This window comes from Vulpes lagopus, chromosome 20, assembly GCF_018345385.1.
Source record: "Vulpes lagopus strain Blue_001 chromosome 20, ASM1834538v1, whole genome shotgun sequence".
NCBI lineage: Eukaryota > Metazoa > Chordata > Mammalia > Carnivora > Canidae > Vulpes > Vulpes lagopus.
In genome coordinates this window covers 11,899,633-11,926,995 of record NC_054843.1, presented here as the reverse complement: position 1 = coordinate 11,926,995, position 27,363 = coordinate 11,899,633, and the positions used below count along the sequence as shown (strand labels likewise).

At 36.3% G+C, this 27,363-nt stretch overlaps 1 protein-coding gene and 1 pseudogene across 12 annotated transcripts in view; one reads left to right on the top strand and one right to left on the bottom strand.

Annotated features, from left to right (window-relative positions):
* SYNJ1 (synaptojanin 1) overlaps window positions 1-27,363 on the bottom strand; it is a 91,602-nt gene that overhangs the window by 18,653 nt on the left and 45,586 nt on the right. For 6 of the 12 annotated variants that reach the window (XM_041734976.1, XM_041734978.1, XM_041734980.1 and 3 more), the window contains exons 12-23: window positions 26,381-26,546; window positions 23,890-23,913; window positions 20,905-21,096; window positions 18,794-18,878; window positions 13,855-13,995; window positions 13,390-13,582; window positions 12,787-12,945; window positions 11,285-11,441; window positions 10,446-10,563; window positions 10,131-10,346; window positions 6,145-6,223; window positions 2,662-2,824 (exon numbers count right to left, since the gene is read on the bottom strand). In XM_041734976.1, coding sequence (XP_041590910.1) covers window positions 2,662-2,824; window positions 6,145-6,223; window positions 10,131-10,346; window positions 10,446-10,563; window positions 11,285-11,441; window positions 12,787-12,945; window positions 13,390-13,582; window positions 13,855-13,995; window positions 18,794-18,878; window positions 20,905-21,096; window positions 23,890-23,913; window positions 26,381-26,546 — 1,693 coding nt within the window. The remainder of the gene's footprint in view (window positions 1-2,661; window positions 2,825-6,144; window positions 6,224-10,130; window positions 10,347-10,445; window positions 10,564-11,284; window positions 11,442-12,786; window positions 12,946-13,389; window positions 13,583-13,854; window positions 13,996-18,793; window positions 18,879-20,904; window positions 21,097-23,889; window positions 23,914-26,380; window positions 26,547-27,363) is intronic. The other 6 variants (XM_041734979.1, XM_041734985.1, XM_041734986.1 and 3 more) reach the window with 2 other exon arrangements.
* On the top strand, window positions 10,910-11,042 carry LOC121479594 (annotated as a pseudogene).

Below are 27,363 nucleotides of genomic sequence, written 5' to 3'. Positions count from 1 at the left end.
ACATCCTCTTCCACTCAAACATACATAGCCCTCCCAACTGCCTTCGCTCTGAAATAATACTCAAAAAACACTTCATTCTGATCACTACCTCCCAGCCTGCCAGTTCTCTCCCTCAGTGACTCTTGCCCCTTGTGACTTTATCAGGATCCAGGCCTTTGATCCCTCTGCTTTTGGTCCCTATCCCTTTCTGCTTCTCTGGATTTGTCCTCAGTTTCTATGGCACTTCACCTCGGCCACCCTCACGCACTACTCTTCTGTCCCAGCTGCAGCAGTTCCACTTTTAACCTCTCCATCACTGCACCAGGGCTGCTGAGTGCTGCTGCTGCTGCTGGGGAGAATCCCGTGGTGCCTATGATTGCAGTCGTATTAAATTTGCAATGTTTAGCCTTCTCTGGGATCCCAAAGCTGCCTGGCAATTTCATGACTGGCTCTCCCCTGACTCCTTCTCAGGAGCTTTATCTCAAAGCTTCTCAACTCTCCAGACACTGTGGGTTATCCTACTGCCACAGATAACCTCAACTTTTAACACTTCTCAGAGGAAAAAGAAGTCCTAAGATGGGACCCCCATCCCCTTCAACAACCTGCTGCCAAGCTGTGTCCAATCCCACAGCTGCACTCAGGTCTTGTGGTTCTGCCCACCCCCGTTTTCCCTGTGACCTGTTCTATCACCACTTCTGCCCTGCTGGTCCCTAACATTGTCAGCCAACTCTCAAGCCTCTTTCATTTCAAATGGCACTCCCTGGATCCCCAATCTCCCTGGAGCAAGTGCCTCTCTCTCCCCAGCCCCATCTTCACTTCCCTAAAGAGCTGTGTAGAGACACGCTCTCCACTTCCTCACCTTCTCTCCACACCTCAATTTACCACCATCTGCCTTCATCGCTGCACTGAAAGTACTCTCATGAGTGTTGCCAACAGCCTCCTTCATTGGTATTAAATCCAAAGGGCAAGTGGTGGTCTCCATATCTTCTCATCTCTCTGTGACACCGGACTCCTCTGACTATGCCTTCCTTGTTATCAGTACTTTCCTTGATTTTTAGGCCAATCTCTTGGCTCTTTGACATTTATAGTTGTTTCTTTTTCATTTTCCCTTTGTGAGCGGCTGCCTTTTCCTGACCTTACAATCTGTTCATTCCCAGGACCAGTTTTTTCCCATCTCTATACAGTCCTTTTTACCAAACTAATGAAAAAGCATGCCTTGAGCTGCCATCAGAGCTGCCCTGTGAGCCCAGAGGTCTCTGCAGAGCACCAGGTCCACATACCCACAGCCTATATGTGGGCCCAGAAGGCTCCAAAGACACCTCAGTCCAACATGTCCCAAACCAAATTCATCTTCCACTCCACATCACTCCCCACCCTGCTTTCTTTTCTCTCCCTCTACTTCCTCATGAGTGGAATACTTATGCAAGAACATTAAGCCTTTTCCTCTTTTGGTTCCTGTATGTTCCTTCTTCCTGGTTCACTCTCTCTCTCTCTTTCTCCTTCATCTAATTCTCAGCCAGTCTTCATTCAGACTCTTAACTCAAATTTCAATTTCTCTGGGAAACCTTTCCCAACTTCCCAAATCTGAGGTAGGCAACTGTCCTGTGCACTACCACAGCGCTGTTCATTACTGCATCTCTGTCACTAATTCTCACTGCTTGCTCACTTGTAACACCACTAAGCTAGGAGTTCTGGAAGGGCAGGATGACATCTGTTGAATTTCTGGCACCTAGTAGGCACTTGGCACATACAACGTAGGATATAAATGTATGGACTAAGCCAATGAATGAACAGAGGAACATGAAAGCTGGAGTTGTAAGGATTCAACTTTTAATTGTGTTAACTGGATATACATGGCCTCACAGTATGATATATTGTCATTTTTTAAACTAAGGGATGCACTGTCATGGGAAATATGCTAGAATAATACAGCATATAGCATGAGAAGGCACCTTCATTTCTTAATCACATTTAAGGAGGGATGCCTGGGTGGCTCAGCGGTTGAGCAGCACCTGCCTTTGGCTCAGAGCCTGATCCTGGATTCCTGGGATCGAGTCCCACCTCAAACTCCTTTGCATGGAGCCTGCTTCTCCTCCCTCTGCCTGTGTTTCTGCTTCTCTTTATGTCTCTCATGAATAAATACATAAAATCTTTTTAAAAGAATCACATTTAAGGAAATTATTATCCAGATAACTGGATACTAAACACTAAATTTGAAATAGCTACATTTATATGGATCCATTCAAAGCATGTGTTCCTAGCCTTCTTGAGAATCCTTTAAAAATTACTTTGAAAAGGATCTTCTTTTGTTGTAACTACTTAGAACTCATTTCTGTTGTTAGAACACCCATTTTGAACTTCTACTTTTCTACCTTAACTGCAACTAGTAGGACCATAACCCCATACCAGAAATACCAATTCGTGCTCCTAGCACAGAAGGACATAAACCTACACTTGTAAAGATCTTAACCTTTAAATGGAAGAATGGCCAATACATTTGCAATCTGAAGTCTAGGTACAGGCAAAAGAGATACAATACAATGCAAAACAAATTTAATTAATACTGCTCTGTGTGTGGCAAGAAGATAGAGATGGATAAACTTGGAGGCTGAGACTTCACTGATAGGAAGGACACTTATCTAGAAGCAAAGAAGTCAAAGTCAATGTGTTCCATAAACAAACCTTCCATATCAAAATCTGCGGTGACCTCCGCATCTTCACCAAGCAGGGTGGAGCTTGTCGATGATGGCAATGCAACATTAATTTTCTCTAAACTCATTTCTTCCTCCAAATTTTTGATCCAGTCTGGACTTTTTAAAGTAATAGTTATAGTCCGACCCAATAACTAGTTGATAAAAAGAGATGGAAAATACAAATTCATTGGCATGAAAATTATCTTGGAAAAAAGCAACTGTTTTAGTTACACTATGCAATAATCTAGACTTCATTCAGCTAGATTCAATACAACGTATACTGTCTCACATATACTGAATTTTTAAGTACCTGAAACATTCCCAATCTTTGCTCTAAAAGACCGTGTTGCTAAATCTAAGGTCTTTCTTCTAAGATGCACACAGATCCAGGTTTCCTTTGCTGTAGCCAGTATCTTTCCCTGGCCAGATGTAAATTCACTGACGACTTTGCTACATAATTTTATACTTCCTTTGATTCTGATCCACAGGTTAAGTAACTGTTCTTACATGAAACAATTCTAGAAGAGAAGGATTGGCATTCTGCCTTTCCTATAACTGTGAGTGGCTTTTAGACAAAAGTATGATCTAAAACAAACACATTATAATTAAGTCACACCAGCCTGTTGATGTATTTAAAAAATAATCTCAAAAAACTTGTAGACAGCCACAGACTCCCTGGTCTCAAACAGAGACTGTGCACTAGAAAAACATTCTCATTTAAAATTCATATCATGTAACAAATTTGCTTTTTAAAATGTAAGCTCTCTCCTACATAGTTTCAACTCCCTTCATTTAAAGAGCTTCTGGAGTATATAAAATAAGTGAACTTTTCTGGTATTTCCAAATAAGCTGTGTAGCTGTGACCAACATGCTGAGAAGACAGCCGGCACCTCTGTGGGTACAGATCTTCCTTGGCTCCAAGTGCTATAGAATTAGAATTCCTTGAAGGCACAGAATGGAGACACTGAAAGCTGTTGGCCTGAATGGTACGGTTTTTAATAGCGATTTAGAATCTGCCCTGAGCTTTGAAGTTAGTGTTGTAAGAAGCTAATCATCCTTCACCTGCCTATCAGAGCAAATCAATTCCATTTCAGAACTTGGCAACACGCTTCATAGGTCTTTCAAGAACATGCTCAAGAAGGTCATCTTTGGGGGCACCTGGGTGGGTCAGTGGTTGAGCATCTGTCTTTGACTCAGGTCATGATTCATGATCCCGGGGTTCTGGGATCGAGTCCTACATCAGGCTCCCTGTGAGGAGCCGGCTTCTCCCTCTGCCTGTTTCTGCTTCTGTGTGTCTCACGAATAAATAAATAAAATCTTAAAAAAAAAAAAAAAGGTAATCCTTTAGGTTTACCCCATTTAAACTAACTTTTTCCAGATCCTCCCCTGGAATGGAAGAACTCTTATGGATCTACATCCTAAAAGACCTGGGGCTGAAATAATGTTATTAACAAAGGCAGCAGACTAGACATTTGGAAATGTCTAACTTTCAAAAGGACAAATTAAACATTATTACGTACTTTCCATAAACATAATTTTTACAGAATTTTCAAAATATTTTTAGGGAGCTAAGAGAGGGTATTTCCTAAGAGCATAATGCAGATAACTAGACTTAAAGGTGAGAGGGCTGAATTAGAGGGGAAAAAATAAAACAAGGAAAATTAAACTATCAGAGAAAGGCAAAAGAAATACTCAGCAACGGAGTAAGCTGGCAAGGTCAAATTGAGAGTTGCTCTTAAATATTTATATCCTTGGGGATGAGGACATGCTTTTGAAGAAACTAAAGCTAAAAGTTAAAAAATCTGTAATTTTCCATATAGTTAAGACACAATAAAGTTACAATACTGACAGGAATGTCTGCAGCACAAATGGAAAGGGACTGAACTTTACACCAAGGCTGCTTCAGAAGATGAATAAATACCTCAGGGAAAAATGGGTTAAGGACATAAACAGCTCATTTAGAAAGTACCAATGGCCAATAAATTAAGATAACCAGCAATCCGAATCTTCATGGAAATGACATACTACTTTTGGTTTTCTAGGTTGTCAAAGTTAGAAATTACCCAGCATCAATCAGGATGCAGATCTTAGGTAATCTGAGGCATTATATAATTAGATCTATACTTTCTGAAAAGCAATTAGGCAGCAAGCACCAAATTTTAATATGTCTATACTTTCTAATATAGCAAATTTAATATTTAGGGATTTATCCTAAGGTCAGGAATAATAGGAGAAGCACACAAAGTTATAGTGTACAAAGGATTTCCCTGGAGTGGTTTTAATAATTAAAAGTTGGATAAAATCTAGCTATTAATAAGAGTTTGTTAAATAAATTCATGTATTTATCCACATAATGAAATTAATGCAGACATTAACAATGACATATTTGCTCATAGAGAAAAATGTCCACGACATAGTCTCAAGTGAAGAGGTAGTGAGAAAACAGCATTTACAACACAATCTTGTTTGTGTTTGTGCATGTATTTAAATATGAACATGTATATCCCACTTGTGTTAATACACACACAAATGTATATATAATCCCATTGGTTTTTATATACATGCATCCATGAAGGTTAAGAGAAATTATTTTGTAATGGTTGGATTAGTGTTCTTCATTATCTTTCTTTACAATTTATTTTGCTTGGGTATGAATATTACACTAGGTAAAACCAGCATATAAAACCTCTTTCAAAAGCAATATATGTGTGGAAATTTTACTTTTATTCCAAGGAAACTCAAGTAATGTGATAGAAGAGGAAGCTCAGAGAAGTCCTTATGAGCTGCCTGCTCACTGTTGGGAGAAATTAGGCCTGGACTTTAGATCATCTAGTCTAGTGACCATATACTCAGTAATTTAGGATCTATCCAAAAGCATTCAGAAAAAATAGACACAGGACTTTATAGAAGTAAACTATTCTAGGTCATTGATGTAGATTTCTTCCATCAATAACATTTTTAAATCATAGGTTAGGAATACCTCCACTAATTGAAAGTTTCCAAAAATATTTCAGGGAGATGGATTTGTCATCTATGGGAATTATTTTACCTATACCTGAATAAGGTATCTGGGTACCATGATCTAAGGCAATAAAACAAGTTCCTAGGAATACAGTATATCTTCTTCCCCTGTTTTCTTGTAAATAAAGCATTTTCTTCATTTGATAGAAATCTTTCCTACAATGAATGAGCCACAATATGTATCTCAATTAATAAAGTTTCCGTATAATAAAAATCCAATTAGGTGGTAAACACGTTTTCTTCTTAGTCTCTTACCAGTGGTTAGTATCTTTAGGGAGGATCAAAGTAATTCCAAGCCAGTCAGAAACCTAGTCTAAATAATAAATATTAAAACACACCATAAGGCTTTGCACTAGAAATACATTTAGACGATTTCGCTGCATGTCTATAAAAACATAATCTTCAGATACCTTATTTCAAAATGGTTTAGAATCAATAAATGCTACCTTACCTCTTTACCATTTAGGTTCAGAACACTCAAGGCAGAGCTTCCCTCCAAAAATGTGACCCACATTTTATCTTCCACAAACCTTCAAGAAAAAAAATAAACCATAAAAAATAATTAATACCTTATATATAACTAGCCCAATGACTATTGATTAACGGGCCCATAGAGGCCAGGAAGTGAAAAACAATGGGGAGAGCAATAGGATCACTGATGATCTGAAGAGGGCACTCTTCCTCTAAAAGCTTTCAAATTCAAATTTGTTTCAAATATTATGCTAATAAAGCAGGACCTGTGGACCTCCCATTTGCGATCCATGCTAATCTAATTCTTCACTTCACTGACAAGGGAAAAAAGGGCCAGAGGTTCTAAGTGGCTTGTTCAAAGTGACTCTAGAAGGATAATGAGTTACAGGGCTAGAATCCAAGTCCCCTGTCCCTGTAGTCCAGAACTATATATTTTCACGGTCTCGATGACTTCCCTGCAGCAAATTTCCATTGATCAAGAAATAAGATAGGGAGTTGTCATTAGAATGTTTAAATCTGGCCCTGAGCTGCCTTAGTTTGTTGTGGTCCTTGCCTTTATTCATTGACAGCCATTTACTCTCTTGGGACTTCAGTGGCCTTTGCTATGATTCTAAGTTTGTAATTTTGAAATAAGAAACCCCAAAAGAAAAAATAAAAAGGACACTAAACAAGTTCTGAATAAGATGATCACTGACATGTAATAATGTTATGGTTTTAAAAAAAGAGGAAAACAAGAATAGTATCAGTCTTATTCATAGAAACAATTTTACACATTGAACGACTCCCAATTATACAAATCAAGACCAGAAATCCCTGCAGATTTTTCAAAGGTGTAAATATGTAAATATGTACACGTGTACATACACACACTTAACCTAGGATTCAAAAGTATGGCTGATGTATGTCAAGAGGAAGAGGCTAAAAAGCAGAAATATGAATAAGTACTTTATCCTGTCTAAATCAGAGGGCTGGAACAGATTCTACAATCACCCAAATATGACCAAGATAAGTGACTTAATTTCTTTGGCATACAGTTACTAAGCTACAGGATGCCATCATTTGAAAGACACAGAGACATCATTCCCATCTGAATACCTGAATACCTCCATGTTGCCAATGGAGAAGATCCCTCCTCCAAAGGTTATACTCTCACTACCATAAAGTTGCACTTATGCTCACCAGTCCCCCAACCTCAAACATTACAACAGCTCTCCTTCTATCCATGGGGGATACATTCCAAGAACCCCAGTGGATGCCTGAAAATGCAGATTGTACCAAACCCTGTCTATACTATGTTTTCTCTACATACACACTTACAATAAAGTTCAGTTTATAAATCAGGCACAGCAAGGGCTTTGCAATAATATTAAATAGAACAATTATGACAATATACCGTAATAAGTGTTATATGAATGTGGTCTCTCTCAAAATATCTTATTGGATTGTACTCACCTTTCTTGTGATGATGTGAGATGATGAAATGCCTACATGATAGATCAAATGAAGGGAATGACATAGGCATTATGGAATAACAGCAGGCTATTACTGACCTTCTGACCCTACCTCAGAGGGAGGATCATCTGCTTCCAGATCACAGATGACCTCACGTAACTGAAACCATGCCTTAGTTTGTTGTAAACCATGGATAAAGGGGGATCCACAGTGTTTGTTCTTTGGTAGTAGAACCAAAGCATTTTTGGTCATATGGCAAGGCTCATTTCTTGATCCTATCCTTAATTAGCAATGTGCTCCTTATGCATTTTTAACTTCAGCAAGAGATTCTAGTTCCTTTTTTTTTCCCAAAGATTTCATTTATTTGAGAGAGAGAGAGAGAGAGAGAGCAAGCAAATGCGAGTAGGGGGAAGGAGAGTGAAAGAGGGAGAAGCAGGCTCCCTGATGAGCAGGGAGCCCAACATGGGGCTTGATCCCAGGACCCTGATATCAGGACCGGAGCTAAAGGCAGATGCTTAACTGACTGAACCACCCAGGTGCCCCCATGATTCTGGTTCTAATAACCATGGGCTTATGTGGATCTTTTCAGAAGCTGTGTTTTCTTCCTGTTTTCTACTACTGGGGTAAAAGCTTCTAGATTTTTCTCTCAATTAATAAAAGTATCTAAATTTGCCCTGTTTACATTTCCAGGGAATCTCTTATTTACAAATAAATGGGTTTACAGACTTTGGTCACTCCTGAATGGTTGTTTTATTCTAGACCAAAAGATAATGGTCAGTCTAGCTTTACTGGTGACAGTAGTCCTCTCCTTGTTTACTTCCATGTCTGCTCTTTCTATTCTAAGTTGGTTGTCCACAGGTATAACAATGAGAATATTCCATGTGTGGAGGAAATGCATAGTTTTATAATGTTAGGGTAATACCTTGTTTTGTTACCAATATTTTTTCTAATGATGACAAGTACTTTGGAGAAAACTTTTGACTCCAAATTTAATACCAAGTTCCTTTGAGACTGGGTTATAAAGAGGTTTTTCTTTATCAGAGCCTTTCATCCTTTATGTACACTTTGGATTCTTTTATGTTTGCTCATGAGGACACTTGTCTGCTACAATGCTGCCCACATGGCGCTCCTGGTAATTTGGCTTTCTGTACTTGGCAAAGCTTACTTTCATCTGTAAACTTGAAGATTTTACTACGTACTTCCTAGTACCTTAGGATTTTAGAAATTTTTGTTTTATTTTAAAGCTCTGGGATGGATCTTTGTTAAAAAGTTTTGAGGGACATATAAATGCAATTTCTTCTCTATTTGCTCCTTTACTCTCTGAAAGGGCTCTAGGTTTCTTAGGCATTCTTCTTGCTCTACAGAAAGCACACCATCCTCAGTCTGTGGAGTACTTTGTTTAAGATCTTGGGAAGCCATTACACAATTCTGGTCTTCCCAACTAGATTATAAGCAAGAATAGTCTTCAATTCTCCTCTGCTCTTCCACAGCACCTAATACAGAGATCTATCATCCAAATATCTATAAAACATACCTAAATGAGTAGATGAAAAGCACAGAAAGGAATCAAACCTCTTCCCCATGAAATTCAAACACATACATGTCATTCAGTCTCTCAAAAACTGCTGAACACTTGGAAGAAAACATTTTTTTTAAACAAGGAAAGAAGCATCTGGTTCTGCAAAAGGCAGATGGTTAAGTCAAGCCAGAAATGAAGACTGGAATGGATGACTCCTGACTATTCCTCCTGTGGTGCTGTTTCTCTGTTAGCTGGAAATTAAATGTACTTAAAATTTCTTAAAACATCAGATTTCTTAAAGTGAGGGAGGAAAAGTCACTCTGCTTTACTCCTAGCTCTCCTAACAAAAATAAAACAGTGATCGTAGCTCCATTTTTGCCATGGGGTTGTGTTATACATTAGATTGTATGGGAGTCTTAAGATACCATATCTAAATGCATACATATTTTTGTCATCAATTGTTCACACAAACTTTTGTTACTCAATTGCAAAGCTTTCTAACCACAATTTAGTTTCAAAACCTATGAATCCTTTGAATAACATTTCTATAGTATGATATTCCTGTAGTTTGGAAATAAAAATACAGTTGACCCCTGAACAACACAGGTTTGAACTGCACATGTTTGCTTTATGTGGATTTTTCCCGATACATACAGTACTGTGCTTGCTCTCCTCCTTATGATTTTAATAACATTTTCTTTCCCCTAACTTACTTTATTTATTATAAGGATATATGACATATAACATATAAAATATGTTAATTGACTGTTTACCTTATAGTAAGGCTTCCGATCAATAGTAGACTCTTAGTTTTGGGGGAGTCAAACTTCTAAGTGGATTTTTGGCTGCCTGGGGGTGGTCAGTGCCCTCAAATCCCACACTATTCAAGGGTCTACTATACTCCTATGCTATTCAAACAATAAAAAGGTAATTTCTGATACAGAAAAATACTTATGAGTCATGAGCTGCTTTTGGATACTAAATATTTTACTCACCTTATGAGGATAACTTCACCAAAATTTGTAAACTGCTGCAGAAGCTCATCAATCAAAGCATCATCGAAAAAATTATTTTCTTGGACAGAACTTTTGATTGAGACCAATACTGTACCATCTGGTGGGCCCTGAACTGCGATTACTTCTTTATAAATGTTTTGCCTCTCTTCAGCTTCAACTTCAAATATATCTATATCAATCAGGGCAACGACAGGCCTTGAGGCATAAAGGAAGATGAGTGTGTTAGAAATGTTTAAGAAAGCATGTATTTCAAATAAATTTCAAGCACATTAGAAGTACCAAGACTATTTAAACCTATGGTCAGAAGTCTTCAGCTCAGCTCTTCCATAGTGCAGCAAAGTGCCAGGAGTCCATGTGTACAGGATTTTGCTTCCATCTTGAAAACTAGCATTTAGAAGATCTAAATCTTCAGCTGTAGTCAGAAATAAAAAGTATACAGACACACACACACACACACACACACAAGAGAAGCTACATGAGCATGACAGATCATGGGGAGCAAGGAGCTAGCTGCTTTGCTTTATAGGCCTCTGTCACCCAAGGCTGGGATGCCTGATAAACTTGTTAGTCAGCAGGAAGTCTAGATACCTTTAAGTTAGAGAGGTGTTTTGGTTAAATTATCATTGTATGCTTTACTTAGTAAAAATTAAGGCTTTACTTCTGAGATTAAAGGCCTGTGACCATATAGTGTTTCATAAGTAATTCAACAGACAAATGGCAGTTCATTATATTTATGAACCATATTAGTTATTCAAATTAGCTTTGCACAGTGGCAGTATCGTAGCCAATGAGGTTTATCCGAGGTGCGATTATTGCTGTTATTCAAATTAAAAACCTTCATTAGCACTCCATTGAGATTTTCATAAAAATTTCAGAAAAGTGTTTCCTTGTTTCTTTTTTTTTTCTTGTTTCTTTTTATATGAATTTATGTCACTGAAAGAAAATAGACTAAAAAATTAAATTTTTATAAACAAGTCTGAGAATATTTTAAAGATTGTTTTATATTTTATCTCTTCTATTCTAGAAACCTTTGTTGAAAAAAAGCAGCCCTCCTCCCTTAACATTTATATCACTCCCTTCTTCCTCCTAAAATTCGCATTAGCAAATTTAAATGAGGAAGTCCACATCCGAACCTGATCTGTCAAAAGGCCACTTCCTTCTTCTCCAGAGGACACGGTCTGTCCAAGCAGGGGTGCGGCACTTTTCACTGGTGTCATAGTCGTCAGAAAACAAGTCATATTTGTATGTCGGAGCAAAGGTCACTTTTCCTTCTAAAAATCCTCTAAAAATCTAAAACAAACATACGCAAAGTAAATTATTTGAAAAAAAAAGTTCTGTTTTCATTCAGACAGCCATTCATTAAATGTTTATTATGCGGTGGAGATTCACACAAAATTTGTGTCCATTAGATAAACACTTTTTTTTTCTTTTTTCTATAAAAAAAACAACTGGGGGGGAGAAGACGTAAGAGTAGTAATCCTCTAGTCCACAGCAAGCTAATAAATACAGAATGCCCAAGTGGAAAAAGAAAATAAAGAAATAGCAACAGAGGTTTGCTGTGTGGAAGTACAGAGGCGACACCAGAAGATTTTAAGGTGGTTGTGTGGGGGGAATGGAACAAAGGTTAAAAAAAAAAAAAAAACCCTAGGACTTGCTCATGCCACTTGTTTGACCTTTGATTAAACAAAGTACAAAAATGTAGAATAAGGGAATTCTATCAGGCCTTTGAGTTCTAAGAGACAAAACTATAGTGGATTTTTAGAAATCATATAGTCTGACATCTAATTCTCAAATGAGGAAGTAAAGCCTAAAAAGTTAAGTGGGGCCCAAAGTGTTAGAATTTAAATCACATGATCAGAAAGGAACCATTTCAAGTGGCCTCAATTACCTCTTACTTAAAAAAAAAAAAAATTATTTTATTTTATTTTATTTTATTTTATTTTATTTTATTTTAACCTTCTAAAATTTTGTGGCTGTAAGTTTTAAAAAACAGGTTTTAGAAATCTTTAGATGATATTAGAAACAAAAGAATAAAGTAGATTTTCACGGGATCTTAAAGGCAAAAAACTGGCTCTAAAGACTAAGATTCTAAATTCACTACTATTGAAAAAAGAAAGAACCAAAAATGTATACTCTTCTACTTGAAGGTGAATGTTACAGAGGCTTACCATATTTTTCCTCCTGGGAAATATGAGTCTTTTTTCTTTTCTTTTTTATTCTTTAAGGAAAGGTAATTCAGTGTTTGTTAAACTAGAGACATGTATTTAAGTATGAAGAGACTCCAAGAGGGGCACCTGGGTGGCTCGGTCAGTGAAGCACCTAACTCTTGATTTTGGCTCAGATTATGATTTCAGGGTAGTGAGATCGAGCCCCACTGTAGGGCTCCACACCCAGGGCTTGGGATTCTCTCTCTCCCTTTCCCTGTGCCCTCCACCTTTTCTCCCCCTCTGAAAGAAAGAAAAGAAGAGGAAGGAAAAGAAGAGAAAAGAAAAGAGAAGAGAAAAAAGAGAAGAGAAAAGAAAAACTCCAAGAGAATTTTAAAAAGGTGAGGAGGACACTATGATTAAGGAAAGCATGTCTCGTAATAAACGTCCCCTTCTTCTCAACGCAAGACTCTTCTTAAATATGTATGTACCTGTCCAGCATTTTTTTGATTGATAAGCTGATCTCCTGCTATAAGAGAATCCCAATTTTGCTGCCTTATGAGCTCTTTAACTTCTTCATTAGGGAGATCAATCCGATAGTTGAAATCACCACACCAAAATACGTAGTCATGGGAAAACAGCATCCTTCCCTGAAGGCAAGGAGAAGGGATTTTAGGTTCAAAAAAGTCAATCTAAAAAATGTTTTACAACTATTTCTTTGCTTCAGATATGCTTGCCTTCCTCTGGGCAGGCCCTATTTATTTGCCCCGAGACTAATAACACATGAAACATCTATTTAGGTGACCACTGTTGATGTTTCTAGGAACTATCTTAAATTTTTAAAAACTGATAGAGAATTAGGGATAAATTAAAGTGCATTTCAAAACTTCATCTTCGGGGAACCTGGATGGCTCAGTGGTTGAGCATCTGCCTTTGGCTCAAGGTGTGATTCTGGGGTCCTGGGATCACGTCCCATGTCGGGCTCCCCTCAAGGAGCCTACTTCTCCCTCTCCCTATGCCTCTCATGAATAAATAAATAAAATCTTTAAAAAATAAAAAAGTTTCATCTTCAAGAACAATCAGTAAGAGCTTACCATTGGAAAACTCAACTTCCGTGCAATTTCTACAAAATCTTCATTTCTTTCTTTGACTTGTGATTGCCCTGCAGCAAAGTGGCTACAGACGAAGCAGAGGCTTGTTGTATGGAATAGCATTCGGATTGCAACTGCTCCCTTATTTCCAGTGGCACCTCCCATTCCAGTCTTCACAGTATCAACTGCAACATCCCTTTAAAACAAAGGACTCTAAATCAAAGATCAGAACTTCCAATATTTCTGTGCACATAAGAAATTAGGAATGTCTATGACATAAATATAAAACTAACAGTTTGAGGACAAGGCTGTGCAACAGTATGGTAAAACTATTAATGACTCTTTAATTAAAAACACATTTAAAACCAAGATTCAAGAGTGTTTTCTCTGAAGCAACAAACATTCCAGGTCTTTTTCTTGTTACATGATAGTAGGATGTAGCCTTCCAAGAGTGCAGTGTTTACTGACCTGATGAAAGGAGCATGCTGTGGTCTGATAAAAACAAACAGGCAGACGCCCACCAGCTGCTCAGAAGCCAGCAGCACATACTTGTTGTCTCTGGAGATGGTCTTCTGCAGTTCCACAGCCCAGAGCTTCTGATTGGTTGTGCTACCAGAATATATTAAAAAGGGAATCTTTTAATAGACATTGACAACACAGCCTACTTTATAAGGCAATTGTCAAATATATCTTTATATACTCAAATTTTATAAGACTACATGAGATCAAACAGTTATGAGATCCATACCAACAGTGAAATATTTATGTAGGCTATCTTTTGTTTCCTTTAAAAAGAAAAACCTAAAATTTAGCCAAAAGAATAACATACTTCAAAGTCTATTACTCCTTTACGAAGAAAATCTGAGCATAGTTATCAAATGAGTGCTCACCATTTGAGTAATCTACAGTTGTACTTTTTCCTTTAGTTTTCATTAGGATAACAGAGAAGTACATGCTTCCAGACATGCTTTCCACCTTTTTATTTTCCATACTATAATTAATATCTTTTTAAAACTTATCATGGAAAATTTTAAACATGTACAAAAAAGAGATAATTGTAAGATACACACCACAAACTTATTACCTCCCTTCAACAAGTAACATTTTGGCAATCTTTTTTCTTCTATCTCTCCTCACTTGTGTGTGTGCTCATGTGTATACACATGCATGAACCTAGAATATTTTAAACTAAATCTAAGACACATGCCATTTCACCTATATATACTTTAGTATGCACCATCTAATGCAATGGACATTTTAATTTTTACATAATCACAATTCTATTAGGATTAGGTCATGGTCTCAAGGTTGTGAGATCGAGCCCCGTATTGGGCTTTGTGCTCAGCAGGGAGTCTGCTTGAGCTTCTCTCCTTCTCCCTCTGCCCCTTCCCTCTCTCTCTCATATAAATAAAATCTTCAAGAAATAAAAATACAAATAAAACAGGGTCCATACAGGGCCCACACAATGCATTTGCTTGTTATATTTCTTGAATCTTTAATAGTCTCTCAATCTTCCCAGATCCATCCCCTTTCTAATGCTATTTATTTTTTTAAGAAGTTGGGCCATTTGTCTGTGAAATGTTCAACAGTCTGGATTTGACTGATGTGTCTTCACAGTATCTTAACTTGTTCCTCTAACACTCGTATTTGCTTTAAACTGGTTAATGCAGAAGCTTAAGGAACTTTGTTTTGGCAAAAATAACCTAATGGCAAATACAGTCACCCTTGCATCAAAGCAGGAAGTACCTAATCTCTGTGCTGTTAAACCTGATCTGCTATGCAGACTCTGACAATCTAATCAACTCTTTATAATGAAAAGTTCTCCCATTAATCCTTTTAAGGTTTTAGTGTCTATTAATCACTGCCATTACTTCATTAAGGGTTGCACAATGTTGATTTTATAATTTCAGCATTCCATAGGCATTTGCAGTAAGTTAGAATTCTTCTATAAAGAACTTTTCTCAACAATTCAATTAGTCTGAAACACAGTTCATAGAGAAGGTAGCATAAATGCTGGGGTCTTTATAGATTTTCAGAATAAGTCTGAATCTCCAAAGAATGCCCAAGAGCCTACAAAGAGAGCAAAAGAGTGTGTTTTTATAGTTCCAGGCCATACACATTATAAGTGGTGAGCCAGAACATGACCTCACGCCCATTTATCTAATCTAACCCCGCCATACCGACCCCAAAATACAAATCCAGCACATGGATTCTCCTCTACTACCTACCATAATCCTACCACTACAATTTGGATTCTAAGAAGAGAATGATGACTTTCTTCTATTTATCCAGCTCACTTCTCAGGTCCAGTGAACCCTACCCGATCATTCCATTGAAACTGCACAACACCACATGGCTGACCCTCTTTACTTCTGTTTACTTTCCATTCCACTTATCATCTTCTACATATAAGCACACCTTGTCTCACTGTGACTTGCTTTATTGTGCTTCCCAGATAATGTGTTTTTTACAAATTGAAGGTCTGTGGCATTCCTGTGTAATAAGCAAGCTTATCAGTGCCACTTTCCCAACAGCATTTGCTTACTTCCTGTCTCTGTCACATTTTGATAATTCTCACAATATTTCAAACTTTTCTTATTTTTATTATATTTGTTATGGTGATTGATTACAACTAGTGGAAAGCTCAGATGGTGACCAGCATTTTTTAGCAATGAAGTATTTTTTAATTAAGGGGTGTATGTTGTTAGTTACACATGGTGCCATTGACAGCAGACTATAGTATAGTGTACACTTAATTTTTATATGCATTGGAATTTGACTAGGTTTATTGTCCTATTTGCTTTAGTGCAGTGGTTGAGAACTGAACCTGCAAGATCTCCAAGGTATACCTGTAACTTAGTTACTACAGTTATTGTTTATTGCCTGTCTGTTCCACTAGAATAGAAGATTCACGGAAGTAGGGGTTCTTGCCTATCTTATTTACTAATATATCTTTAGTATCTAGAACAGGGCTCAATAGATACTGGTTGAATGAATGAATAATCACTTTACTTCAGAATAATTTGATTACAGGCACCTAGGTGGCTTAGCCTTTGAGCATCTGCCTTTGGCTCAGGGTGTGATCCTGGTGTCCTGGGATCGAGTCCCCGCATTGGGCTCCCCTCAGGGAGCCTGCTTCTCCCTCTGCCTCTCTTTGTCTCTCATGAATAAATAAATAAATTTTTAAAAAAAAGAATAATTTGATTAAACTCACTTAGACAACCAACTGAACAATTTGGTAGTAGAAACTGTAAGAGTATGTTCTATTTTAACCTGAATATCTATTTTCTTTTTTTTTTTAAAGATAGATTTATTATTTATTTATTTATTTATTCATTCATTCATTCATTCATTCATTCATTCATGAGACACACAGAGAGAGAGAGAGAGGCAGAGACATAGAAAGATGGAGAAGCAGGCACCTCACGGGGAGCCTGATGTGGTACTTGATCCCCTGACCAGAGATCACGTGCTGAGCCCAAGGCAGATGCTCAACCACTAAGCCACCCAGGCGTCCCTAAAGATTTTTTTTTTAATTACTTGACAGAGAGAGAGAGAAAAAGAGAGAACACAAGCATGGATAGTGGGAGAGGGAGAAGCAGATTCCTGTGGAGCAAAGAGCTAGAGGCGGGATGCGATCCCAGGACTCCAGGATCATGACCTCAGCCAGAGGTAGACACCTAACTGACTGAGCCACCAGGTGCCCTGTAGACATGAATATCTATTTTCACAAAAGAGATTCCAAACAGCAAAATGAATGAAATTGGACTTCTACAATGCTATTCACTGCAGCTAAGAAAAAAATTGTAATCGTTTGCAAGATTGATGACTATACCATACTATTTCAGCCTATAATTTTATTCTGAAAATCTTAAAAAATGTCACAGAAGATGGGCAACTGCTCATTTAAAAGCAAGCATACTTTCTTAAAATCAAGCTTTAAGTTCCACTTAAGTAATTTGCATTTGTAATAAGATTTCAGAACAGTAGTTCTCAAAGTGTGGCCTGGGGTTCCCCCAAATCAATGAGGTCAAAATTATCTTCAGAATACTACTAAGACTTTTTTGTCTTCTTCAGTGTTGACTGACATTTGCATGATGATGCGAAAGCAACAATGAGTAAAAGTGCTGATGTCTGCAGATGAATCCAGACACCAAATCGTACTAGGATTACATCAGTCTTCACCACCATGCACTTACATTTAAAAAATTACCATTTCACCTCAGAATATCCTTGTTGAAGCAATAAATGTTATCAATCTGATCAAAGCTCAGTCTTGAGTCCTATCTTTTTCATATTCTATGTGATGAATAGGAAATACACACAAAGCACTTCTGCACAGATGGTTAGAAAAGCACTGGATAGTTTGAGTTGAGAACTAACTGCCACTCTTTTCATGGAAAAGCATTTTTTATTTGAAAGAACTAATGACAAACTATGGTTATGCAGACTTAAGTTATTTTGACAAATGTTTTTCAAATGAGCCAACATTTTTAAGGGAAACAACCAATAGTATTTATTTCCAATGATAAAAGTTGAATTTTCCAGCAAAAATTAGAATTTTGGAAAACTTGAATCTGCTACTGTGATCTTGACAGCTTCCAATATTTGAAGAATTTGCTGATGACACTGTAACGAGACTAACCAATATGATGCTTTGATATACAATGAAATGTGTCAAAATTTGGAAGATTTACATAACTCAGTGAACTAATATTTTCAAAATGACCAATACATGATGTTTCAAAATCATGCAAGGGTAAAAAATAGAACAATGAATTTTAGTGTAACAGAACACAAAAACAAGTTCATTGATGTGGTTTCAGACTCCATATTGAACTAACCTTTAAGAAACTATTTGTTGAGCTTTGGTGTAGCATCAGAGAAGAAAGTATCTGAAAAGGCTATTAAATTAGTTCCATTTCCAATGAAATATTTATATGATTTTCTTCATACACTTCAATCAAAACAACATACTGCAACAGACTAATATAGAAGTAAATGTGAGAATTCAGCTGCTTTAAGTCAGATATCAAAAGACTTGCAAAGGGGTGCCTGTGTAGCACAGTAGATTAAGTGACCGACTCTTGGTTTTTCACTCAGGTCATGATCTCAGGGCTTGTGAGACTGAGCCCTGAATCTGGCCCATGCTCAGTGTAGAGGCTGCTTAAGATTCTTTCTCCCTTTCCCTCTATTCCTATCTATCTATCTATCTATCTATCTATCTATCTATCATCTATCTATCCATCTATCTATATCTATCTATATAAATAAATAAATAAATCTATCTATATCTCTTTAAAAAAAAAAGCACCTTTACATATATTATCTCAATCTATGTTTGTAACAACTACTTAGTTATCTGCATTCTATGCCCATCAACTAGACAATTACTTTGCTGGCTTACCTTGCATTCACGATGTTTCCAGCATTTAACTCAACCATTTCTTCAAAACCAATTGCAAATATATCTGTTGGCTTACTTCTTTTGTCTACAATTAAGCATCCAAGAAAAACTTTTAAAATACAGCCTTAGTCAATTGGCACCCCTCTCACTCACCCAGCACAACTAAGATCAACACCAGATCTCATGAAAGTCCTTTTTTGGGTTTTACATTTAACCAAATTCAAATTATAGGCAAAAACAATGATTGGGAAAAGTTACTTTAAAGTGAGCTTATATTTAGGCCTAAGTTTGCTTTTTTAAGACTGTTATTCATCAAGATCCTTAAGTCCGGGGATCCCTGGGTGGCGCAGCGGTTTGGCGCCTGCCTTTGGCCCAGGGCGCGATCCTGGAGACCTGGGATCGAATCCCACGTCGGGCTCCCGGTGCATGGAGCCTGCTTCTCCCTCTGCCTGTGTCTCTGCCTCTCTCTCTATATATATATATATATCATGAATAAATAAATAAAATCTTAAAAAAAAAAAAAAAAAAGATCCTTAAGTCCTTTAAGAAATAATTTTCAACAAATTCTCGCTAAAGTCTATACCAAGGGTATCAGAGAAACAAGCCACTTCTCAAAGGCTGAAGTGAATAGATACTGGATAAAGGGATTCTTCTGAAAAGGCACAAAGTGGCTGTGCCTATCTCAAATTAGATAACAGGAGGGATTTTTCACATTCAAATTTGAAAACCAGAGGCTTGACCTTTCTACTATTTCCTTTTTACTATTTTTCTACTATTCCTAGAAGAATCCAAGAAAATTAATAGAGATCGAGGGTTTAGATATGCCCCCCTGTTTCAGCCATTCGCTCTCTCCTAACAGACAAGCAGAGAGAGAGAACAGAAGCTACTTGAGATAAGCAGACCAGGGGTAGTTGGGCGGCCCAAGTATTCAGTAATGAGAGTAGCTAGAAAAAGGCTTATAAATAGTATGAATAGAGAAATAAAACAAATAAAAATATTTATTGACTGCTATTATGTGCAAGGATTATGCATGCCTCATCTCATTTGCAACACACTTCATAAGCGATTATTTTTGCCCGTTAGTTACAGAGAAGAAACTGAGGCTTTGAAGAACCTAAGGAACTTGCCCAGAAACTTATGCAGTATGGCACAATGACCCCAAAACAAACTGCCTGAGTTCAAATCCTGACTTGCCATTACCAACCATGACCTTGGGCAGGTCACTTCCTCTGCTATGTCTCAGTTTCCTTATCTGTGAAATCAGAATAATAATAGTGTCTATGCAGGTCTGTTATGAGGAATAAATGACTAGATGTACACACTTAGAGAATTGTGGTGTTAGCTGTTATTTTACTACTATTACTACTATTTACTACTATTACTACTACTACTACGTATTATTTAGTACTATTATACTACTATGTATTACGACAACTACGATTTCAATTAGGTTCAATATAAGTGAAAAGGAGGATTTTAATAAAAGTCTGGGGAAAGTCTTAGGGTTTAAGATGTGACTGATTACAGGTAACTAAGAAAAGAAAATCTGTACCTCACAATTTTTTCTGTGTATGTCACCTTTAAACATAATACTTGCTAGATGTGTATCATTTGAAAAGGAATTCAAAGTGAATTTTAAAAAAAGAAGGCAGCCTTAAATTTATGATTCTAATCAAATCTTAAAAGCATCCTCAGCTCAGTGTTTGGTTTGGGCTATTAAGAGGTTGGTGGCTGAATGGCAACTGGGTTTTTACAAGGATAAATCAGTACTGTTAAGTTATAGAGTACCAACAAATGTCACAACCAGTTTTGTAAGATTTTTCAAAATCCACCCCGAATTTCTTATCTTTGTAATTAACCAGAGAACTAGATTTAAAAAATGAAACACACTAGGCTTAAGAAATTATCAATTACAAAATAAGCTTGCTTTGTGTCAGTTTAAAGGAACAGAACCAGTTTTTCTTATATGTTTGGTTACCTATAAAGATTTGGCCTTCAAACTTATAAATCCAAGTTTCTTTTATAAGGTAATGCACATTGTGAGATGTTTTATAGACTAATAAAATCACAGTCAAGATTTATTAAGTAAATCCCTACTATAAAAAGCAGACCTTGAAATTCCTGGATGCCAGCTAACTTAGGTGCATCAAGAAGCCAGTCGGTGAGTGTCTGATTCTTAAAAGCTATACTGCGAAACTGCTTCCCGCCATTCACGTTCCAGGTTCCAACACATACTCGAATTTTCTTGGGCTTTGAATACTTGTAGAAATTCTCACACATGCTCTTTAGTACTTTGGAAGATGCTAATTAAAAACAAAACATAACAAAATTTTAGCTGCATTAAACCACTTTTAGAAATTGAGTTTTATACCTGAGAAATAATGCTTGGAAAGTACAGCTATCACCATACACAAACAAGCAGAAGATACATGCAGAGCCCAGCATAATGCAAGTAATCAACACAATTTTTTAAAAAATTTGACATTTAATACAATAGTCATAGTAAAGATGCTCTTACAAAATTATTGCAACAACGTAAAACATGCAGAACAGTTCTGTTTCAGTGAAGTAAGTATACCGTTTTTATAATGTACAAAACTAGAGACTATACATTTTTAGGAATATAGTGATTGACTTTCATATAACTTTCATTTGAAGGCTGGAAAAAAATAAACCTTATTTATTTCCAAACAAAAACATTTAAGAACGCTTACACTTAAGATTCTAGCTACTAAAAAAAAATTAAAAAAAAAAAAAAAAAAAAAAAAAAGATTCTAGCTACTGACAGGTGGCTTGAAGAAAAATGGCTCCCTGACAAAAATACACATTATGTACGCTAATGAGGCTTCAGAGATTGAAGTCACTATGAAATTCTTTCCATCTCAGAGTAGAAGCCAAAGTCCTTAACAATGGTCTACAAGGCACTAAACAACGTGCATCACCATTCTGTCCTCATCTGCTACATCTTCCCAGCTGGCTCACTGCAAAGATGCTGACTCCCTGCTGTTTCAGTAAGAGGCCTGCCTGGTCCTACCAGGCGGCCTCTGCACTGACTTGCATGGACTGTCTCCACTGCCTGCAGTATTCTTTCCTCACCTCCTTCCCAGTCTTTACTTTCCAGCAAGGCTTTTCCTCACCATCTTATTAAAATCTGCATTCTTTCCCTAACCTTCCATTTCCCTTCCTTGTTTTATTTTTCTCTATAGCATTTACCACCATTTATAGATTGCAAGTTTTATTTATTTACGCTGTCACTGTCATCTCCTGTCTCAAGAGTGGAAGATCCACAAAGGCAGAAATGTTGGTCTGTTTCGTTTACTGCAGTATCTCTAGTGACTATAGAGTGCCTGGTGCACAGTAAGTGCTCGGTAAATCACTGTTAAATGAATGCTCAATACATTCGGATCTTCAATCTCTTTCCTGCATATTTTTTGACTACCATCCATCTTCCTTCTAAATCACACTTCATTTTCATTAAATTAAATTCTCGGCACTTAATGTAGCTAGAACCTTAACAGGACTTCAATCTAAAAACAGAGAATGAATATTTAATTGGCACTTAACTGGTAAGAGGAAAAGGAAATCACAATGATTCTCACCTTTTTATTATTCTCTATCAATGATTTTATTATTATTAATTATTTTATGATACTAAGAAACAGCAGACTTGTGAGAGAATGAAAGTGAAAAGGCAAATAGCATCCTAATATTAGAATGAAAATAGTTTGACCTGTGAACCTTCCGAGGGAACTGCTGTAGATATAGGGCCCATCCCACTGTTTCCAGGGACAAACATGTAGACTTCTAGCCTCTTGCTATTTGATCTGATTACTTGTATAAGGTGTTGGGTGGTAATGGAAGCAGATGATTTGCTCTGGTCTTTTGGTATAGTTAATTGAAAGCTGGCTGTACCTAAAGAATCATTCTCTGTCTTTAGCACTGCCATTGCTATTATTATGAAAACTGCCTCTGTGATCCATTCTATATCAAAACACAAGTTCTGAAATGATTTCACAGCTTAAAATACTCAGCAAGACAAATAATTGTGTGAAAACATGTTGCCATGTTGTGTGAACTAATAAAGTCAAATCGGTTTATAAATGGAATAAAGCGTTTTTAAAATTTTCTAGTGTATTCTTAACTGGCACCTTAATGTGCAGAAAGAAATGAGTCTGTGTTCAAGAAGATGCCCATTCCTAAATGCCATATCATTTCAGAAAATGGATTTCATTACCTAACTCAAAAATATATTCAAGTGCTCTCTTCAATCCTTCTCACAAGAATAACCAATAATGTCTTAGAACATTCCAAATAGTAAATAAGCAAAACAAATCTCAAGTGATACCAAATCTTAAGTGAAGGGAAGAAGAGATGTCTTTTCCTGCTAAATTTCTGGAAAGAGTTTAGCTTTTTTTTCCTTTTTCCTGATTCATATTTAAGGACAAGTTCATGAATCTTGTCCAGAAAAGGAAGGCATGAGATTCTTAGAAGTAGGAAATGTGAGAAAAATAATGACCTTTAGGTCCTAACCACTTAACTCCTCTAACTTGGTTAGCAATCTTGATGCTTTTTAAAAGAGTTCAGATCACATTTTAGTGCAGGTCTTATGGTTACAAAAAATAATTCCTCCACTGTATGAGAAAACAAGTCAAAGCTTTTTCAAATAATAACGTGTGAGAAATGCTGCTGAACAATTATCAATACCACAGATAGTACTCTGAAATTAATCCCAAATAGCCTCGTCTGGGTTTTTTCCATTAGCCTATTAAGAGTATAAGGTAGAACACTAACAATGTTTGTTCAATGAAATATAAAAGTGAAAATAAAACTAGATGAGCTATATTTAATTAGAATTAAGCATTTGCTACAGGAAGATAGACAGCATTACTTATTTCCTTCTAAATGAGGTACTTAGTTTTCTCAACCTTAAAATTTTTTTCTCAGATTAAAACAAGATATTAATTTATCCTGTTAGAATCTGAGGGCAAAATAAGAGAAAGTTTCCATTTATATGGCTCTCTATATTTACAATACCAACTTTAGAAAAAAATAAAGAAAAATTTGCTTTTATTTACAGATCAGTTTCTATACTGTACCTGACTGTAATGTCTGTTCAGAAACTATGGATGCATCAAGAAGAAAACAAAGAATCATTAGTAAAACAACAAGTTACAATTAAAACCTAGAGTGTCATGACAATACATTCTAAGATGGACTCATTTTTTTCTTTTAAGTCAATTTGATGCCTTTCGGACACCAAATATTAGAAATAGATGACAATATCTGATGCAAACCCTCAGCATCTTAGAAAGATCCTACAGTGATTCAGTAATGTCCAGAGTTTCATAATCAGGAAGTCCTTAGCCTGCTTTTCAGACTGCTCCTGTGTTTGTGTGTGCACATGTGTGCATGTGCACATACATGTGAGGGAGAGTACAAATCTGAAAACCTGCTGAAGTAGAGGATACTAAGCACATGAAAGATACTACCCTAATATCTACCTTTTAGTATTCTTTCTGGGACTCAGCTGATAAGTACAATCAGTTCAGTTATAACAAAACTATATACATTCCAAAAAATCATCATGCATCGCCGAAATGTACAAATTCCAGTAGCCACAGAGCTTAGGGGGTTAAATGGATTTAGGGCACAGCACTCAAAAACTTCCAACAGAGACATGCTAAAAAAGATGGGAACCTAATAAAAATAGTAGTACAGTTTTACACTGTTAAATAGCTTGAGAGGTATGAATTTAAGTATAGCACTTTGTGTTGAAAAAGACCTGAAGTTTGCTTGTAGAAGTGGGTATCAGGAGGGTAGAGCTTGTAAGTAAGCTGACCCTTGAACACACAGGTCTGAAGTGCACCAGTCCAATCAATATGTAAATTTTTTTCAATAACTACAATGCTGTAAATGTATCTTCTCTTCCTTGTGATTTTCTTAATGTTTTCTTTTTTCCAACTTACTTTATTGTAAGAATACAGTATATACTACATATAACACACAAAATATGTGTTAATTAACTGTTTATGTTATCAGTAAGGCTTATAATCCATAGTAAGTAATTAGTAGTTAAGTTTTTGAGGAATCAAAAGTTATACATGGATTTTCGACTCTAGGGGTGGGCGCCTCAAGCCCTGTGTTGTTCTAGGGTCAACTGTAATTGCGAAAGATGGAAGAAGGTTCTCTAAAATTGGGATGGAAATTGGTAATACCAGATGTGAATGGGTACATCTCATAACACATGTGGGGAACTGAGGTAGAGAAAGGTTTTAAGTGTATGCATTACTCTATGTGTGCTTTGTATATTTCTACTCATCTAAATTCTGCTAGGTGAAACCATTCATAAAATAATGCAGAACTGACATCATGCTCCAAATGTTCCCTCGTAGAGCGTCCATGTTGGAACAAATTCCCATTTTCAGAACAAGCATTATAGCGGAACTGACTGTACTTCTTTTTAAGCATATTTAACACATAGTAAAACGTGCAAGGATATTAAAAAAAAACTTATGATCAGGTCTGGGAATTCTTAGCTTCCTTGCTTCTCTTCTTCAATTGTTTACTTTCAATTGTTATTTAGTAATGCCTCCATATCAAAGTAGGCACAGGAAAGAAGTGGTAAAATGCAAATTGGCCAAGTCTCCACTGCTGGGAGCCAGGAAGAAAGCCTGAAGTTAAAAGTGGTAGCTAAGATCAGACTTTTTTAGAGCTTCACTAGGGTCTCAGTCTCCCAGCTAACTGTAATCAACTACCAGTGCCATGCATAATTCTGAAAGAATCCATGATAACCTATTTGACCAAGTAATTATCCAAGAGTTCATCATCTGACGGGGATTAATACCTCTTACATGGACAGGGAAAGGTTTGGTTTGGGGATAACAGAGAAGTAAAAATGCTCAGAGTGCTGAAAAGTTAAGACAGAAAAAATATGGAATTAAGGAAGTTAATTCACTAGTTCTACAATAATGTTGTTTTCCTGTGATACTAAATACATACTCAATGATATGAGCTCAGATTCATTTGATTTTAATAAAAGACTCAGTCAAAGATTAAAAGCCGCCCTGAAAGCCATATACTTATGTCAAATATTAAGCAATATCCTAGATTATTAATTCATACGATTTAATGCTTGTTCAAACAATAGCAAGATAAGATCAAGTTACAGAAATCTGGGGTTAGAAATTAGCAAAATAACCAATATAGGTACTATTTTTTTCAATAAAGCATTTGTTTTAGGTTATTGGATGTCCTGTTAAAAGGACTAGCTGAATATTCTATGAAATTCTGCCTTTGATATAGCAATACTTAAACCATATACCACCTAATTATAGCTGTAAAGGAAAACATGCATGGGCCTCATTTTATAGTTTAGTAATACCATTGATGATAAAAACATTTCAAAAAAGATCAATTTCCTTTAGAGAATACAATTTTTAAAAATTACATTAATAGAAACTTCTCCCATAACTATTTTAATCAACTTGATCTAAAAAAATATTTATGTAAATAAATTTACATTTATTTCTTGGACTTTTAGAAGGGATATAAACAACATAAAGTAATCAAAATATAAAGTAGGCATACCACGCAAACTTCCTGTAGTTAGAAGTGCTCGAGCTTTGTCAGCTAAATCACTATTTAGAGTATTTCCCAGTAGTAAAACATCTATGGCCTCTTGCTTGGAGCTGTCAAAGAAGTTATTCTGAATCGTTCTAGTAACAGAACGAGCACCATCTTTTAACTTTCCAGCCTGTTGGGGAAAAAAAAAAGGAGCATGGATTTTTGTTATAAATAGTGTTGATTTTACTCACTAGGCATTCTGAAATTTTAAACCAGTTTTAAATGACTTTACTGCAATAAAAAGGACCTAACCATTCTATTTTGAATATCATATCATCTTATTAAAATGGCTCAAGATGTCATTGTTTCTTCCTTTTGCGTAAGAGCTCTGCACAAAAAGATGTCAGAAAAAAAAAAGCTCAATACTATAACCCCATCCACTAATGACATTGAGAGCTGTAAATGTTTAAAATTGTTTACTATAAGGAAATAAAGTGAAGTGTACTTATTTAAAACAAGAAAATTACTTTTTACACTGTAACTTTCAGAATTGGGGATGGCATGGGTGGGTGAAAGCAGAGGAGATCAAGGAGGATATGGTGTACTCACATGCTCTCAGAAAAACTTCAAAGTACTTTAACAGAAAACTAAAATTGGAATTGTTCCTAAATAACTCACATTAGTTAAAACCAAGACTGAATGAACACACGAATGAAGGACTAGTCTAAAAAGAAATTTATAATTACAGTTCATAAATAAATATTAAATGCAAACTAGTTTTTATATCATAGGTCATTTATGTAAATATAAATAATAAAAATAATAAACTGAAGCCCATTCCTACAGTGAGAGTTGATTATAGCTACTTTTTTGAGGACAGCTGACACACAATGTTATATTAGTATCAAGTGTCTAAAAGTGATTTGACAAGTTTATACACTATGTTGTGTTCACAAGGGTAGCTACCTACCACTTATCATTATACAATACTATTACAATACCATTGA